The sequence below is a fragment of the Rhodotorula paludigena genome, assembly GCF_050403205.1.
Source record: "Rhodotorula paludigena JCM10292 DNA, Rt_paludigena_JCM10292v1_ctg22, whole genome shotgun sequence".
Classification (NCBI taxonomy): domain Eukaryota; kingdom Fungi; phylum Basidiomycota; class Microbotryomycetes; order Sporidiobolales; family Sporidiobolaceae; genus Rhodotorula; species Rhodotorula paludigena.
The window spans coordinates 246,849-262,062 of NW_027481436.1; the positions used below are offsets into that span (position 1 = coordinate 246,849).

The following is a 15,214-nucleotide window of genomic DNA, read 5'->3' on the forward strand; positions in this document are numbered from 1 at the left end:
TTCGGCGAGCTACCGCCCCTCCCGCCACCGCCGCGAAGGAACCTGCCACTGCCGCCTCGTCAACTGACGCCCGAGTCGCGCGAGATGCTGGACCGGTTCCCGCTTCCGTCGAATCGGGACAAGTGGGACGAAGCGCCGCTCCGACATAGCCGAGAGAGCGCAGAACGGCGCAAGACACGACGCAACGAAGATCCGGTACATGAGAGCCACAGCAGACGGCACAGCGGCGACGGCAGTGACATTGACGAACCGACGGCCAGACGACACGACAGGCGGCCAAGCGGGACTAGCGGCGACGCTTCGCCTCCGGATCGCCACCACAACGTCTCGGAGCATAGCTCGCCCGCCAGCAGCGCAGACGAGTCTGGTCCCGACGCCCGCGCGGATTGGGAGGAGCTGCTGGGGCTTGAAGAGGCGCATCGCCAGCGCGCTGCGAGAACGAAGCAGCATTGGCGTGGGCGCGGGACGGACGACGAGGCAGCCCGGCGCAAGAGCAAGCGGAGGGATCGGGGCAAGGAGAAGGAGCGGCGGAGTGGGCAGTATCCGACTCTGGGGTCGGACAAGCGGGAGAGGCGCCCCTGCGGCTGGTTCCTGCAGGACGAAGCCCACCAGTGCCTCCTCGGCGGCCTCGTAGTCCTGGTACGTGCGTACTTTGCAATCAGCGGAACTCGCTACTGAGCGTCGCACGAGTCTGCAGGTCGTTGCGCTCGTCGCGGGCGGGATCACGGTGGGAGTCCTTGCATCGAGGGGCGGGTTCAGCACGACGTAGTAGCGGCGCCGAGATAAGTAAGGGAGCTCAGAAGGACAGCGAACAGGGTGGTAGAAGCATGTCTTTGGTGCACGGTCGGTGCGAGCACGCGGCGGGCGATGCGGCTGCATGTCGCGACCATGTGAGACGCGAGACGCGGGCTCAGCGGCAGCTTGCGCTCTGTGCATGCGGCTCCGCGCCGTTGCTGAGCGGCTCGCAGAACCCGACGACGGTCATGCAGGACGGGCAGCCGAGGTGCTAAGCTGGTGGAAAGCCTCGACCCGCCTCCTCGTCTCCGACCTTCCGCAACCATGCACCCCTCACGGGAGTGATCGTTCCCTGTTCTGCGAGAGCCTGGAGCTTGACGAGCAATTTTGGGACCCGCTTTCGCTTCGGGATCTGCGCTTCTCTCCGCCGCCGCTCCACCGGACCAGCCTCCTGCCCTCCTTCTGCTTTCCTTGCTTGATCCGCTCTGCTGTGCTCTGTGCTTCGTCCGAGCTTCAGAATCATCATGCGTCACGCTGCTGTCTTTGCGTGTATTGCCGCCTTTGTCGCCGTCGCCCACGGTTCGACGTCCTGGTAGGCCTCCTCACGCCTCGTGCTTTCTGTGCTCGATCTGACCGCCTTTGCGACACTTCGACACTTGTAGCTCAACCGGTCAGCTCTTGACCAAGGACGGTCAATGCGTTGCTGCAGCTGACTGCCCCGAAGGCACTTGGGCCGATACGAGCAGTACGTCCTTGCTCTTGGATCTTACGCTCAGCGCGGGCATCTCATTCCTCACCCTGCGCAGAGGGCAAGTGCTCGAAGTGCTACCAGGCCGACGCAAAGACGTGCTCAGACGGCGGCTATCAGTCGACTACGAGCTGGCGAGTCCAGCTCTCTCTCGACAACCTCGGCGTCTGCTGACCTTTTCCGGCCGGCTCCTTCCACAGCAAGACCCGCTGTTTGTTGCAAGGGCTGTGTATGCCGGAAAACCGCCTGCACAAGGGCCTGTACTGCGACGCGAACCGCGAGGTGAAGTCTTGCGGCGAGGGCGTCAACAACTGCGACATCAATGGCAGGCGATTGTCGTGCTTCCCGGGCTACTATGCCAACTTGCGGGATGGGACCTGCACCAAGACTTGCCCGGGCAGCAAGCCAATCACCGATCCTTGTGAGCGTTCACTCACGTGGTGGCCTCGTTGAAGTCAGACGCCACGCGCGAAGCACGGCGCACTGTGCTGACATCTGGCACCCATGTACAGTCCCCATGTGCGACCCCTGGTGCGTGACTTCTGACCTTCTCGCAGCATCGAATCGCGACTGACAAGTCTTTGCTTCACCGGCTGCCCGCAGCCCAACGCAGGGTGGCTATCCCGCTTGGCTCGCGAGCTCGCAGACGTGCGTGACGCCGCCGACGTGCGGTCCCGCGTACGATATGTACGATTCAACGGGCAACTACGTCCGGACCGAGCCGGCGACCTGGCTCGACCGTGCGTCTCGGTCATCCTACTCACCCTGCGAGACGTGCAACCTGATCCTGGTATCCCGTCCGCAGGGTCCACCAACGTCTGCCGTACTTGCAACACGGGCTCGGGCAACGCCTACTCGTGCTCCGACTTTGGCTCGCCAATGTACTGGTGCGCTCCCTTCTTGCTCGTCTCCCTATCCCACTTGACCCTCACCTTCCGACTTTTGCAGCTACGACTCGTACCGCTACAAGTCATACTGCGTCAACACGTGCACTTCGGGAATGCCCGCCTCCGACTCGGACATCTCGGGCGCAGACATTCCGGCAGAGTTCTTGCAGCGGCACACCATCGGCAAGAACTGCTTCTTCGGATACTGAGCGGTGCCGCCCCGCTGTTTGCACTCCGCCTCGTTTCCCTCGAGCGCCAACCTTGTAGCCCTTGCGATGCGCTGGTCGCATGTGTAGCACAGCCGGAGCAAGACCATGGACTTTTTTCCCGCATGTGCCAAACGCGTACCGCACGCGGCTATCTGCTAGAGGATACTTGATGCGTCAGTCTGCGCCGGTTTGTGAGAGGCAGCGGCGAGGTCGAAGGTCGAGCGAAGTAGTCGCGTCGCCAGAGGGTCGCCCTCACCGCCTTGTCGCTGCTGCACAGGATGAACCAGCAGGCTATCGTGGTCAACGGTACGTACACTGCTTCCGATCGCCCGTCCAGCAGCCAGCTTGCGGCGCTGTTGTGACAGCTCGTCCTCGCCGCCTGCACCGCTTCGAAAGCTGCGCGGTGTCAACAACGAGCCGGGCTGACCTCTTCGCACGCACAGTGGGCCCTGAGCGCACTTCTGGGCGCAAGGCGATCACGCAGAACATCGTCGCGGCAAAGGTGCGTCCTGCCCAGCTCTCGCTCCTCGTCCATCTCCATCGCTTCGTCGACCGCGACGGGCGCGTCTAGCGGTGCAGCCGCGCGCGAGGCTACAAGCTGACCTGCTCGCCTGACCTGCAGACGGTCGCAGATGTCATCCGGACGTGTCTCGGTGCGCTTGCACTTTCCCTCTCTGCTGGATTCCACCGACGACGGGGACAATGCAGGGCCGCTGCTGACCGTGACGGATGCACAGGGCCTCGAGCAATGCTCAAAATGATTCTCGACCGTACGGCCACTCCCCGCAGGAGCGAGACTGCAGACCCCTGATGCTGACCACTTTCCCCTTCTCCCGCAGCGATGGGTGGCATCCTGTCCGTCTGCGAGTCCCTACGAAAGTCAGTATGGCTCGACTGACGCTAACTCACCCACAGCCTCACGAACGACGGCAACGCTATCCTTCGCGAGATCGAGGTTGCGCACCCGGCGGCGAAGAGCATGATCGAGCTGTCACGGACGCAGGACGAGGAGGTCGGCGATGGCACGACCAGTGTCATCATCCTCGGTGCGTCTCGATGTCTCGATGCCACGCGTGAAGAAGCTGACTCAGCCGGAATGCAGCCGGTGAGATCCTCGCGCAGGCACTCCCGCACCTCGAGCGCAACATCCACCCCGTCGTCATCATCTCTGCCTTCAAGCGCGCACTCGAGGAGGCGCTCACCATCATCGACTCGATCTCGGTCCCCGTCGGCTCGACCAACGAGGACGAGATGCTCAAGCTCATCAAGACGTCGATCGGGACCAAGTTTATCTCGCGCTGGAGCGACATGATGTGCAAGCTCGCGCTCCAGGCGATTCGCACTGTTGCCAAGGACGAGAACGGCGCAAAGACGGTCGACATCAAGCGCTACGCCAAGGTGGAGAAGGTGCCCGGAGGCGAGATCGAGGACTCGCGCGTGCTCGACGGCGTCATGGTCAACAAGGACGTTACGCACCCGAAGATGCGCCGCCGCATCACGCGGCCGCGCGTCGTTCTCCTCGACTGCCCCCTCGAGTACAAGAAGGGCGAGTCGCAGACCAAGTTCGTGTTGCCTCTGCTCCGCCCCGACTCAAGTCCACACGGTTTGCTGACGGCCTTTCCTCGCTAGCATCGAGGTCACGAAGGAGCAAGACTGGAACCGCCTGCTGGAGATCGAGGAGGAGCAGATCAAGCAGATGTGCGACCGCATCATCGAGTTCAAGCCGGACCTCGTCTTCACCGAGAAGGGCGTCTCCGGTGCGTCCACTGATCCATGTCTGACCCGTCATCATGGCCGATCATCTCGACGGGTAATTGTCGTCGGGCTAGTGCGCTCAACTTCCCTTCGTGTGCAGACCTCGCACAGCACTACCTCGTCAAGGCAAACATCACGGCTATCCGCCGCGTGCGCAAGTCGGACAACAACCGCATCGCCCGCGCGACGGGCGCGACCATCGTCAACCGCGTCGACGACCTGCGCGAGTCGGACGTTGGCACGCAGTGCGGCCTCTTCCACGTCGAGAAGCTCGGCGACGACTACTTTACCTTCCTCGAGGAGTGCGACAACCCCAAGGCGTGCACGATCCTCCTCCGCGGCCCTTCGAAGGACATCCTGCACGAGGTCGACCGCAACCTCGCCGACGCCATGGCCGTCGCGCGCAACGTCGTCTTTGACCCGCGCCTCGCGCCCGGCGGCGGCGCGACCGAGATGGCGCTCGCGCACCGCCTCGAGCTGTACGCGCGCAGCGTCGAGGGCGTCGAGCGCGGCCCGATCTCGGCCGTCGCCGAGGCGATGCAGGTCATCCCGCGCACGCTCATCCAGAACGCCGGCGGCAACGCCATGAGGGTGCTTACGGAGCTGAGGGTGCGTTCTGGCATACCCTCCCTCGTTTCGTTTCGCTTGCTGACCCCTTGCTTCTCACACAGGCCGCGCACGCCGCCGGCAAGGAGTCGTTCGGCGTCGACGGCGAGACGGGCAAGGTGATCGACCAGAAGACGACGGGCCTGTACGAGTCGGCGGCGGTCAAGACGCAGACGCTCAAGACGGCCATCGAGTCAGCGTGCCTTCTCCTCCGGGTTGACGAGTGCGTGGGATTCTTCTCGAGCTCGTGTGTCGAGACGTGCCTTCGACGGTCGCTGACTCTGCCCTTCCCGACCTTTCTCCCCCTATCCGTGAACTTGTCCGGCCCTGCAGCATTGTCTCGGCAAAACGTCCTCAGGGCGAGGGCGGGCCCGGCGTGCAGCAAGGCGAGGTTGGGGGAGACGGAGGCGAGCAGTAGCTCGGCACTTCTGTATCATCGCAAAGCAATCTTCCCTTCCGCCGCTGCGAGCAGAGCGCGTGTAGTACACTTGGACGGCACCGGGGTCTTTCCTAGACATCAGAAACTTGCTTTCGTTGTGCTACCACGGGGAAGGGAGCGACTTGGCGAAGTTCGCGCCCGCTCTCGTCTTCTTCAACGCACCTCATCTCGCTCTTTCCGTGCCACGGAATGACAGAAGTCTTCCAAGCATCGCTCGTGAGGTGGCTGTGCTCTGCTCGCTCGCGCTGCCCGTGCTGACCTCTTATCGCTCCGCCCCCCCACATCGCCTCGCAGGCCGTCGAACGCGCCTTTCTCCGCGAGGTGGTCCGCGGTGCGTGCAGAGCCCTGTACTAATTCTTGAGGGGCTAACGTTTCGCCTCGCAGCCATCCTCGGCACCATCCTCTTCCACCGCGTCGTTGGCAACATCAGCCCCTCATCCGTCGATGTCGCCGGCGTCACCTTTGTGCGCAACGTTAGCAGCTTATACGCAGTGTTCTGGAGGCTGACGTTGCACGCACAGCCGGCACCCGCAGATCCAGAGCTGCAGGACCTGATCTCCGCCAAGACGGATCTTGTCGTGCGGAACCTCCTCGACGGCGCAGCTGCCGCGCAGGAAAAGCACGCCAAGGTGCGCAGCAACGTGCTACTCGCCCGCTGCAGTCCTGACGCTCGTTGCCGCAGCTCTACGTCTCGCTGTACTCGACTCCGCTCCCTTCGCTTTCACCTTCTTCTCGCCCTCACGCTCGCACTTCCGCCGGAGAACCAATTTCCCGCTCGTCGTCACCGCATACGACCGCGAGTGCTGCGCCGAACCCGTCGCCGAGTCCGACGCGGACGAGCCATCGCCGGCATGCGGCTGCTCTCGCCGCCGCCGCGCCTGGCGCGGTCACATCCGCACTAGGGTGGTTCTCCGCTTCTGCCCGAGCAGCGCTCAGTGGGGCAGAGACTGCTGCGGGTGAGGCGGGCGCGGGGCAGGCAGGCACGTGGCAGGACAGACAGGAGGACGAGGCGCGACTGCTGGAGCAGCTCAAGTCCCAGGGCAAGACGCCTTGGGAAGGGTGGTGCATCGACTTTGAGGTGGTCAAGGACGGCGCAGGGTCAAGAGCCAGGGTTCCTTCTGCCGCAGAAGAGCGTGCGTCCGCTCATGCGAGATCGGCATTTCCTCCGAGCCTCGTTTTCTGATGGCCTTCTCGCAGGACTGCGCGCCCAGCTCAACGACTTCCTACTGCGTAGCCTCGAGTTCAGCATGCTCAAGACGGCACATATTCCGCCTATCACGACTGCCGACCTCATGCCCTTTGGCGTTCTCGTTAGCTCCAAGCCTCGCTTTCAACTGGTTCTCGAAGATCGTATACTGACGTATCGCCGCCTGTAGATTCTTGTCGACCCGCCCACGCCGCCATTCCCTGTTCCGCTGCCTGTCATCGGCGAGGCGAAGGCGTTCCCCGAGCTGCACAAGGCGCTCGTCACGGGCGGTGCTGGTGGACGAGGCGACGTGACGCAGCGTCGCGCTGCGAGTGTAGGCTCCCGCTGGTGACCCTGTGCAACTGTGCGCAGTCTTCCTTCGTCTTGCAGCGGATCAGCCTTTCGATCTAATCTGAGACACGTGGCCCTCCACGCTTTCCTCCTCCCTCGGAGCAGAACGAAGTGTTCCGGGCTTCGCTTGACTTCTCGAGAGCTCGCCCCAGACTTGCTGCTGCCTGCTCAGGTGGTGCCGCGCATCAGGAGGCACTCCGCTGAGGACACGTGGCGGGAGGGAGGCGGAACGTATGAACCGGGGAGCCCCCCGCTTCGCCTTGCGTCCCTCCGGGCCCGTCGACCTAGGGCTCGGCTACATCTTCCTACTCTCAAACTCTTCCTTGCTACCACTTTTGCTACTCGCCGCTCAACCGGTCGACACAGCAGGCAACCTCACAACGCTTCAAGCCGTTCAACCTCGGGCTTCCCCTCTCGCTCCCGCTTCCTCTCTGTCGTATCCCCCACAACAACGCAAAGATGGCCACGGCTCAGTCTGCCTACTCGGTTGCGCCGCGCAAGGTGAAGAACGACCCTTACCAGTACCGTGCGTGAGATCAAGCGGGTTGAGGCGGAACCAGGTCAAGCTGACCTTCCGGCCGTCGCGCTCTGCAGAGGTCGGCTTCGGGAACAGCTTCGCCAGCGAGGCAATCCCCGAAACGCTTCCCATCGGGCAGAATTCGCCGCAGAAGAGTGGGTCTCGCTCTCACCATATCCGGACGCAGAACGACTCGAGGCTGACAACGACTTGCACGTCCTGCAGACAAGTTCGGCCTCTACACTGAGCAGTGTACCGCGACCTCGTTCGTTGCGCCCCGCCACCTCAATCAGAAGCTTTGGTTCTACCGCCTGCGCCCCTCGGTCGCGCACCAGGGCTTCGTCCGCCTCCCGAACAACCCGGACATGGAGCACGACTTCGCTACGTCCAACCCCAAGGTCTCGGTCTCGCCGACCCAAATCGCCTGGCGCCCGTTCCCTCTCCCGGACAAGTCGGAGCAGGTCACGTTCGTTCAGGGCCTGAAGACCGTTTGCGGCAACGGCTCGCCGGAGAGCGCTTCGGGTCTCGCCATCTCGATGTACCTCGCCAACACGTCGATGGACAAGGAGGCGTTCATCAACAACGACGGCGACATGTGCGTGCAATGTGTGCGAAGGGACACGGTTCACGTTCCTGACTGGCTTCTCGTCCTTCCACAGGCTCATCTGCCCTCAGCTTGGTCGCCTCGACATCCAGACCGAGCTTGGCCACCTCATGGTCGCCCCTGGCGAGATCTGTGTCATTCAGAAGGGTCTCCGCATCAAGGTCAAGCTCCCGGACGGCCCGTCGCGCGGCTACATCCAGGAGGTGCGTTCCCAACTACCGCGTCTCCGAAGAGACAAGTTCTAACGTGACTCTTTGGCACAGGTCTTCGGCACCCACTACAAGCTCCCCGAGCTCGGCCCGCTCGGCGCCAACGGTCTCGCCAACCCGCGCGACTTTGAGCACCCGGTCGCATCGTTCGAGATTGACCAGTCCGGCTGGAACATCACCTACAAGCTCATGGGCACCCTCTGGTCGTGCTTCCAGGAGCACTCGCCGTTCGACGTCGTTGGTGCGTTGCGCGAGATCTGTTGGCAATCTAGCGCAGCGCTGACCTTTCTCCTCGCTGTCCTTGTACCCGCCGTTTTCCTTTTTCTTGCACGCCCGCTCGCCTCTGTTGCATCATAGCCTGGCACGGCAACTACGTCCCGTACAAGTGCGTGGCTCCGCCGCCCCAAGCACAGTCGAATTCAGCTGACTCTCTCCCTCCCGCAGGTACGACCTCTCGCGCTTCTGCGGCGTCGGCTCGATCACCTTCGACCACATTGACCCGAGTATCTGTGCGTCTGCGCTTGCGCCCAATGTCCAGCCTCATTCGTGCTGACCCCTGCGCTGGTTTCCGCAGTCTGCGTCCTTACCGCCGACTCGGACACGCCCGGAACCCCCCTCGCCGACTTCCTCCTCTTCTCGCCGCGCTGGGATGTCGCTAGGTGAGTCACTGCGTGCCCTGGTGAAGTCCGTTGCTCCTCGCTGACACTGCTCTTTTCCGCAGCCACACGGTACTTTCGCCTGCACGCCTTGCCCGTCCTTCGCTCTGCTGACTCCGCTTCTACACGTACAGTTCCGCCCGCCCTACATGCACCGCAACGCTGCTTGTGCGTTCAACTCTCTCGCTCTCCTTCCTTCGGAGGTTCGCGCTGCGCCGCCCTCCTCCCGCTCGTTCACCGATGTCACCATGTCAGCTGCTGACCGCGCTTCTTTCCCGACCGATGCAGCCGAGGTCATGGCGCTCCTTATTGTGGGTCACTGTCCTCATATCGTCGAACGAGACGGTCTGCGAGCCCTCCGCAAGCGCCGCCTCGCCCTATCCCGCTCCGCCCCTCCCCTTACTGACGCTCTTTCTCACTTTTGCACTCCTCCAGGGTGACTACGGAGGACGCAGTGACGACTTCGCTCCGGGCGGTCTCAGCTACGGTGCGTAGTCGCCCCTTCTGCTCGCACGGTTGTCCCGAATCACCGGGTTCAGCGCGGCCGAAGTTCTGCACGCTGACGCCACCTCTCGCACTTAATAGAATGCGGGCACACCCCTCACGCCAGTTCTTTCCCTCCTTTGGTGTCATTCGAGCTCCGGGCTAACCTGTCGCCCTTTACTTTTCCCTTGCTTCGCTCGCCGCGCTCCTCTCTCGCTCCTCTCGCCGCCACCGCCTGTCCCATCCTCTGCTCCGTGCAAACAGGGTGAGTAGCCTCAGTGTACGGAGCGGTAGGGCGGCATCGAGTCCTTCGACGCCGATATTGCCCTTGCTCTTCGAGCTTCCGCCTTGATCAGCCTGTCGACCCGGACGACCTACTGACACAACTTTCTCCTGCAGGGGTGGATTACGAGGTGTGGAAGGGGGCCAGTGAGATTGAGCAGAACGGCGCGCAGTGGATCAGCGACGGTGCGTCATAGTCCTCCCCTGCCGCCTCTATCAGGGACTGACCCCGCTCTCAAGGTTGCTACGCGGTCATGTTTGAGAGCTCGCGCTTGTTCACCCTGACGGACTACGCGGTGCAAAGGTCGGGCACCATCCACTACCACGAGCCCAAGGTGCGACCAGTTTTGCTTTTCTCGCTCCCGACTCATGTGCTGATACGTCCCACGCCTCCAGATGTGGGACAACCTCGAGGCTGAATTTGTGGACCGACTCGACGAAGTCAACGAGCACCTCGCGAAGTACGGCCTTCCGCCCCTGGACAAGGGCAACGCGACTCGCGGCAACCAGGGCCTCCCGCGCAAGATGGTTGCCGGTCAGGCCGCGATGGAGGGTACGCAGAGCGGCCACTGAGCGACTGTCGTGAGTCCCGAGGTTGCCGAGCGGTGTGTTTCGAAGGGACGGTTGTGTTGTTTCCGGTCTTCCTCCTCGCGTCGTTCTATCCCTTGCCCTGCACGTGTTCCTTTGACTGAAGTAGCAGTAACATTCTGTGCATCACCCTGCATGACTGATGGAGGAAAGCCGCCGGGGCTGATCAAAATCAAGTGAAGCCTCTCGCTAGAAGCATCGTCTAGAACGTCAACCGTCAAGGCGAGTCCCTACGAAGGTCTTGGAGGTTGCTTCACCCTTTTGTGCTTCTGGCGCCTCGGCAGAGACAGCATGATCGTGCCCGTCGTGCAAATTCAGCGCATGAAGTTCAATCCTCCAGTGGCAGCTGCAACTTTGACGGCTGGATGCAACGGAGATGTTCTTGCCGATACCTCGCCGTTATACCTCAGCAAGCCTCAACTCGAGGGCGTTAGCCTGGCGGTTACCAAGGCTTGCCGTTGCTGCGAAGTCAACAGAAGCAAAACTGAGGGCTACTCCGACAAAAACTAATGACAGCAAACGTCGACGAAAGAACCCAAGTATCGTCTCCCGACACTAAGCCATGATAGGCACCGACATCGCGACCGAGGCTGTCAACGCATTCTGCTTGGCCGCCTCTTCGCCCTCAATCGCGGGAGGTGCGGTCCCAAACTTTGCGCGCCTACAGGCAGAAATGCAAGGTCAGCTCGGAACCCACCATAAATATCAAAGCTCGGAGAACGCACACCCTGGCCGAAGCGCTGGCAAAGTTGTCGACTGTGTGCTTGCTGGCGTCGTGCCCAAACAGCTCGGGCGTTTGAGGGAGCTTGACCGACTCGGGGTCGATGTTGTCCCAGTCCCGCGGCTTGTGCCAGGTGTTGCGGACCCTGTGCGCTCAATTTGTCAGTTTTGTCTCGAAGCGGAGAACGGTCAACCGGAGAGACGCACTGCACGCCGAGCTGTTGCGTCGAGACGGTGCGGTCGTACCGCAACTCCTGGTACGTCCTTGTAGCAGTCGGCACGTCACCCTTGCCGGCAAGGCGGAGCGTGTGAGCGACGGTGGTGGCATCTTCAATACCCTGTGAGGCACCCTGGCTGAGAACCGAAGAACAGGTCAATGGGGATCCGGGCTGTCTTGCGAGCGCGACGACTTACATTGAGGTTGGCAGATGCGGGTGTGCAGCGTCTCCAAGGAGGCAGATGCGACCGTGCGGCGAGACCCAGGTCGGCAGCGGGTCACGGAAGACCTGTACCCCGGTGGATTGAGAAGGTCAGTCCTCGGTGTCGTGAAGAGGAATGGCTCGGCGCACTAGCTTCCAGTCCAGAAGGCCCTCTGCATAGGGTGAGGCAAAGCATGAGTAGGATGACAATGTGCAGACAAGGAAGTAGCACGCACCGGGAGGAGTGCACGAGATGATGGCCTTGACGACGGGGTCCCAATCCTCGACGACCTTGATCGCCTCTTCAAGCTTGCCCGGGTTAACCCAGCCCTCATCGATGTTCGACTCGTCAAGGCTGTGTACGTGCAAATCAGTGCAAGGACTGCAAAAGCAGGAAGACCAGACTTACTGTGTCAAAACCCACGAGAACTCCTTCGTTCCCTTGACGCCGGCAGCAATGAAATGGACATCGGGTCCGATCCAGCAGTTGCGCTGATCGACGCCGTTGGCGACGAGATGGGCGCAGGCCGGGTTGGCGCGGATGCGGTCGCCGTCGAAGAACTAAGGTCAAGTGCGTGTCAGGATGGCGAGATCAGAGCAAGTGAGTGAAAGAAACGACGCACTGCACGGAAGATCGCGTAGCCAGATGGCTTGGGCTTGTCGACATAACCGAGCACAATCTCGCGCGCCTTGCTCTTGACGCCTGGAGGGTGGCGCGAGATCAGTCGGCGATATCAACGTAGACTTGCTCGAGTGTAACGGACCGTCGGCGGCAATGACGACATCAGCAGTGTGCGTCACGCCGTCAATGATCACGGAAGCGCCCGTTTCTGTCTCACTGTAAGCGGTAATGGCGACACCCTGTTTGACCTCGACGCCCACCGACTTGGCATAATCGAGCAGAGTCTGGTGCTGTAGGCGAAACATTTCTGTGTGAGTTGTTGCGCGACAAATTCAACCCGAGATGCAAGGCGTGACGCACCAGGTCACCACGGTGTGCGTCAAAGGCCGGATTCTCGCGCGTGTACTTCTCCTCCGCCTCGCGCCTTCCACGGTCGGCGTCCGTCTCCTGCTCGCGCGGTACAAGGGGCGGCGGCTTCTGGTCGACGATGAACTTGCCGTCGAAGCGGTTGATGGAAAGGCCGCGGCTGTGTCCGCACATCGGGTCGAGCGTGTCGAAAAGGTTTGGCCACCGGCCGATGATGCGTCCAGCGTTCGGCATGATACCGATGGTGCTGAGGATGATCGCGTGTGAGTCGAGGCACTGCGTAGGACAGAGAGGCAAGACACACTCGCCGAGACGGGAGAACTTGGCGACGCTGTCGTAGCAGGTGACCGGGCCATGGCCGTTCAGCACGAGTTCAACGGCACAGGTGAGACCAGCGATGCCTGTGCTCGGAGAACGGCGAAAAAAGAGGACGGTCAGTCCCAGGCTGGGAGAGCGGGAAGACAGCGGACGGGAACGCACCGGCGCCGACGACGATGGCACTGATTCCGGTCTTGGGCTGAGCATCGGCGGCATCCTTGCCGGTAGCAAAGCCTGTGTAAGGACCGTGTTGGACCATGGCAAGCAGTTGGTCCGAGGTGGATGCGCTGAAAGAGGATTGGGAAGACCAGGCGGTCGTGACGGATGGTCGGTCCGGTTGACAGGAAGGCTACGCTGGAGAAGTGATGCAAGCGCTCGGGGCAGTGGAGAAAAGCAAGAGAGGAGCGAGAGGGATGCGAGCCGGAAAGCAGCTTCGGGACGAGCCAAGTGGGGGTGGGGCGGCAAGGCGGAGGAGGGGCAGTCAGGCATTCCGAACGTGGCGAAGGCGGATACGAGCACTCGTCCGGAACGCAGTGTGCAAGCTTGAGTAGGTCAGAGGACCGTCCCGCAGGTCCACGCCCAAAGCGGAATAGGCGACATGCGGTCCGGGCCTAAGGAGGGGCGAGGACGAAGTTACAGCTTGGACAGCGAGCTGGGACACACGGGTACTACAGCGGACACGGAGAGACGACGTTTGCTTGTTGTTCATGCGGAAGAGGCGGTTGGAATGCGAAAGCGAGGATCGACATCACCGCAGCGGCGAGTAGGGGAGCGGCTTGAGGATTTGCGACTGCATGCTCGTTAGCAGACGTGTCGTCTGCGTCGCGAGAAGGAGACGATCAGCTGGACCGTCACTACGGATGCAGCTGAGCTGTCGCTGCAGCGACGCACCTTGGAGACGGTGTTGCTCCACGCGTCCTGCTCCCAGCTCTGCGCGCGGCGGTCCCTGCGCGCCTCGAGCGACTCGTAGTGCCAGATCATGTGCACCTGGTGCAACCGCCCGATGCCGGCGTACCAGGCGCCGATGGGCGTGTGGCCTGCGGCAATGCGCGCTTCGAGGCCGACGCGCCTGTGAGAAAACAAAGGTGAGGCCCGCGTCCACATACTTTGATCAGGCCTCTAATTCACGCCGCGAGGAGCAGCGTGGAACAGATCTTCGACCGAGACGAGTCAAACGCACCACTCATGCTCCCACTCAAGGAGGCTGCCCGGCTTGAGGTCGTAGGTCCGCAGCTCGTAGATGCCGCCCTTCTCCTGCGGGTCCACGACCGGGAAGAACTTGAACTCGGAGCACAGCTGCACGGAGAGCCAGAGATCAGTAGCGTGATAGCTCGAGCGGAGCGGACGGGGAACGAACCTGCGAAGTGCGCTGGTCGAGCAGGGGAAGGATCTCCTGGTTGAAGAACTGGAGGTGGCCCTGTGAGCGCGAAGGTGTGAGCTTAGCCACGCAACAACTACATCTGACAATGCATCACATCCAGCGAGCACTGGTCGCGCGTGTAGATGGTAAACGCACCCGACTCTCGCGGATCGCCGTCTTGGTCCGCTCAAAACCCGCGAGCCCGTCGTACTCCCAGATGTGCGAAAACGAGTCGACCTCGCCGACGACAATTTCCCACGACCCGGTGAGGCGTGCGTCGAACTCGCTCGACTCGTGGATGCCGCGGTAGTAGCCTTCGATCTTCTCCTTGTACTGCTCGACGTGCTGCGGGAGGACCTTGTGCTCTGCATTGTGTTCGTGTGAGGTGTGAGGAAGTCGAAGGAAGCGGTGGAGAGAGTGCGACAGGCGAAAGAGACAGAGCGCGAGGGAAATCGGCGGGCAAAAGGGTCAGCCGCGTCCGACTCAGTAAAGCGAGAGTGCGCACTCTGGAACTCGTGCACGTATTTCTACGGACAGTGCAGGACAAGGTTGTCAGCGATATGGTCGGGGAAGAGCCTGGCACTCCGCTTGTCCTCCTCCGTGCGGCCCCGCAGAGGCCTGACCTCGTCCGCCCTGGCTCCGGATGTGCTGCCGCTGCAGCAGTCGCCCTCAAACAAAGTCTCGAAGCTCCTCGAATTGCGAGTCAAGCTGCCCACGCTGTTGCCATCGAGGGAGACAGCCTCGAAGCGAGACTCACATGCCTCCCGACGAGCTTCGAGTGCTGGACTCGCATCTCCTCCTTGGCCTCCTCGCTCCCGTGCAGGAACGCAGACGCAAAGTCCTTGACGGCCTGCGCTGGGCCGGACGTCGTGAGTGCGCGTGCGGAGACGAGCGCGGCGGCTGAAGTGGGGAGGGGAGCGCGCGAGACGGCGACGGCGTGCGGGCGCGCGAGGGCGCGCAGGGACGGGGCAGTGGGGCGCATTCTGGCTATATGCTCAGCTGCGACAGTCTCAGAGCGGAGCGAGCGAACGAGGAGGAAGAGGAACAGAGCGGGGCACCGTGACGGCGGGCAGCAACTTCGCTCGGAGAGAGACGGGATAAAAGATGCAGTGCAGTAACGAGCCTTTTGCGAGTGTCTACGACGAGCGGAAAGA

At 62.2% G+C, this 15,214-nt stretch overlaps 5 protein-coding genes across 5 annotated transcripts; 3 read left to right on the forward strand and 2 right to left on the reverse strand.

Moving 5' to 3' along the window:
- Positions 1-1,714: 1,714 nt before the first annotated feature.
- On the forward strand, positions 1,715-2,579 carry JCM10292_004062 (uncharacterized protein; the record flags this gene model as incomplete). The annotated part of the gene is made up of 5 exons (XM_076649255.1): positions 1,715-1,904; positions 1,996-2,014; positions 2,087-2,223; positions 2,289-2,370; positions 2,432-2,579. 5 exons carry the CDS (start codon positions 1,715-1,717, stop codon positions 2,577-2,579), a joined length of 576 nt encoding a protein of 191 aa, XP_076505265.1.
- A 278-nt stretch (positions 2,580-2,857) lies between these two features.
- On the forward strand, positions 2,858-6,917 carry CCT3 (chaperonin-containing T-complex subunit CCT3; the record flags this gene model as incomplete). Its single annotated transcript, XM_076649256.1, has 17 exons — positions 2,858-2,885; positions 3,023-3,081; positions 3,202-3,232; positions 3,317-3,349; positions 3,419-3,434; positions 3,495-3,625; positions 3,682-4,141; positions 4,209-4,336; positions 4,435-4,943; positions 5,006-5,163; positions 5,274-5,316; positions 5,674-5,710; positions 5,764-5,843; positions 5,901-6,008; positions 6,062-6,512; positions 6,577-6,689; positions 6,756-6,917. 17 exons carry the CDS (start codon positions 2,858-2,860, stop codon positions 6,915-6,917), a joined length of 2,547 nt encoding a protein of 848 aa, XP_076505266.1.
- Positions 6,918-7,375: 458 nt separating this feature from the next.
- On the forward strand, positions 7,376-10,240 carry JCM10292_004064 (uncharacterized protein; the record flags this gene model as incomplete). Its single annotated transcript, XM_076649257.1, has 14 exons — positions 7,376-7,442; positions 7,511-7,588; positions 7,659-8,028; positions 8,093-8,240; positions 8,301-8,487; positions 8,604-8,631; positions 8,691-8,755; positions 8,821-8,905; positions 8,968-8,974; positions 9,037-9,213; positions 9,338-9,389; positions 9,785-9,853; positions 9,908-10,002; positions 10,064-10,240. The coding sequence occupies 14 exons, from the start codon at positions 7,376-7,378 to the stop codon at positions 10,238-10,240; spliced, it is 1,605 nt and encodes a 534-aa protein (XP_076505267.1).
- A 570-nt stretch (positions 10,241-10,810) lies between these two features.
- Positions 10,811-12,959, reverse strand: JCM10292_004065 (uncharacterized protein; the record flags this gene model as incomplete). The annotated part of the gene is made up of 12 exons (XM_076649258.1): positions 10,811-10,916; positions 10,981-11,121; positions 11,183-11,329; positions 11,390-11,481; positions 11,545-11,567; positions 11,631-11,749; positions 11,804-11,955; positions 12,018-12,097; positions 12,159-12,306; positions 12,377-12,629; positions 12,687-12,783; positions 12,863-12,959. 12 exons carry the CDS (start codon positions 12,957-12,959, stop codon positions 10,811-10,813), a joined length of 1,455 nt encoding a protein of 484 aa, XP_076505268.1.
- Positions 12,960-13,448: 489 nt separating this feature from the next.
- Positions 13,449-15,042, reverse strand: JCM10292_004066 (NIPSNAP family protein; the record flags this gene model as incomplete). The annotated part of the gene is made up of 7 exons (XM_076649259.1): positions 13,449-13,517; positions 13,592-13,769; positions 13,881-13,996; positions 14,058-14,117; positions 14,217-14,425; positions 14,566-14,587; positions 14,818-15,042. 7 exons carry the CDS (start codon positions 15,040-15,042, stop codon positions 13,449-13,451), a joined length of 879 nt encoding a protein of 292 aa, XP_076505269.1.
- Between the last annotated feature and the right edge of the window lie 172 nt (positions 15,043-15,214).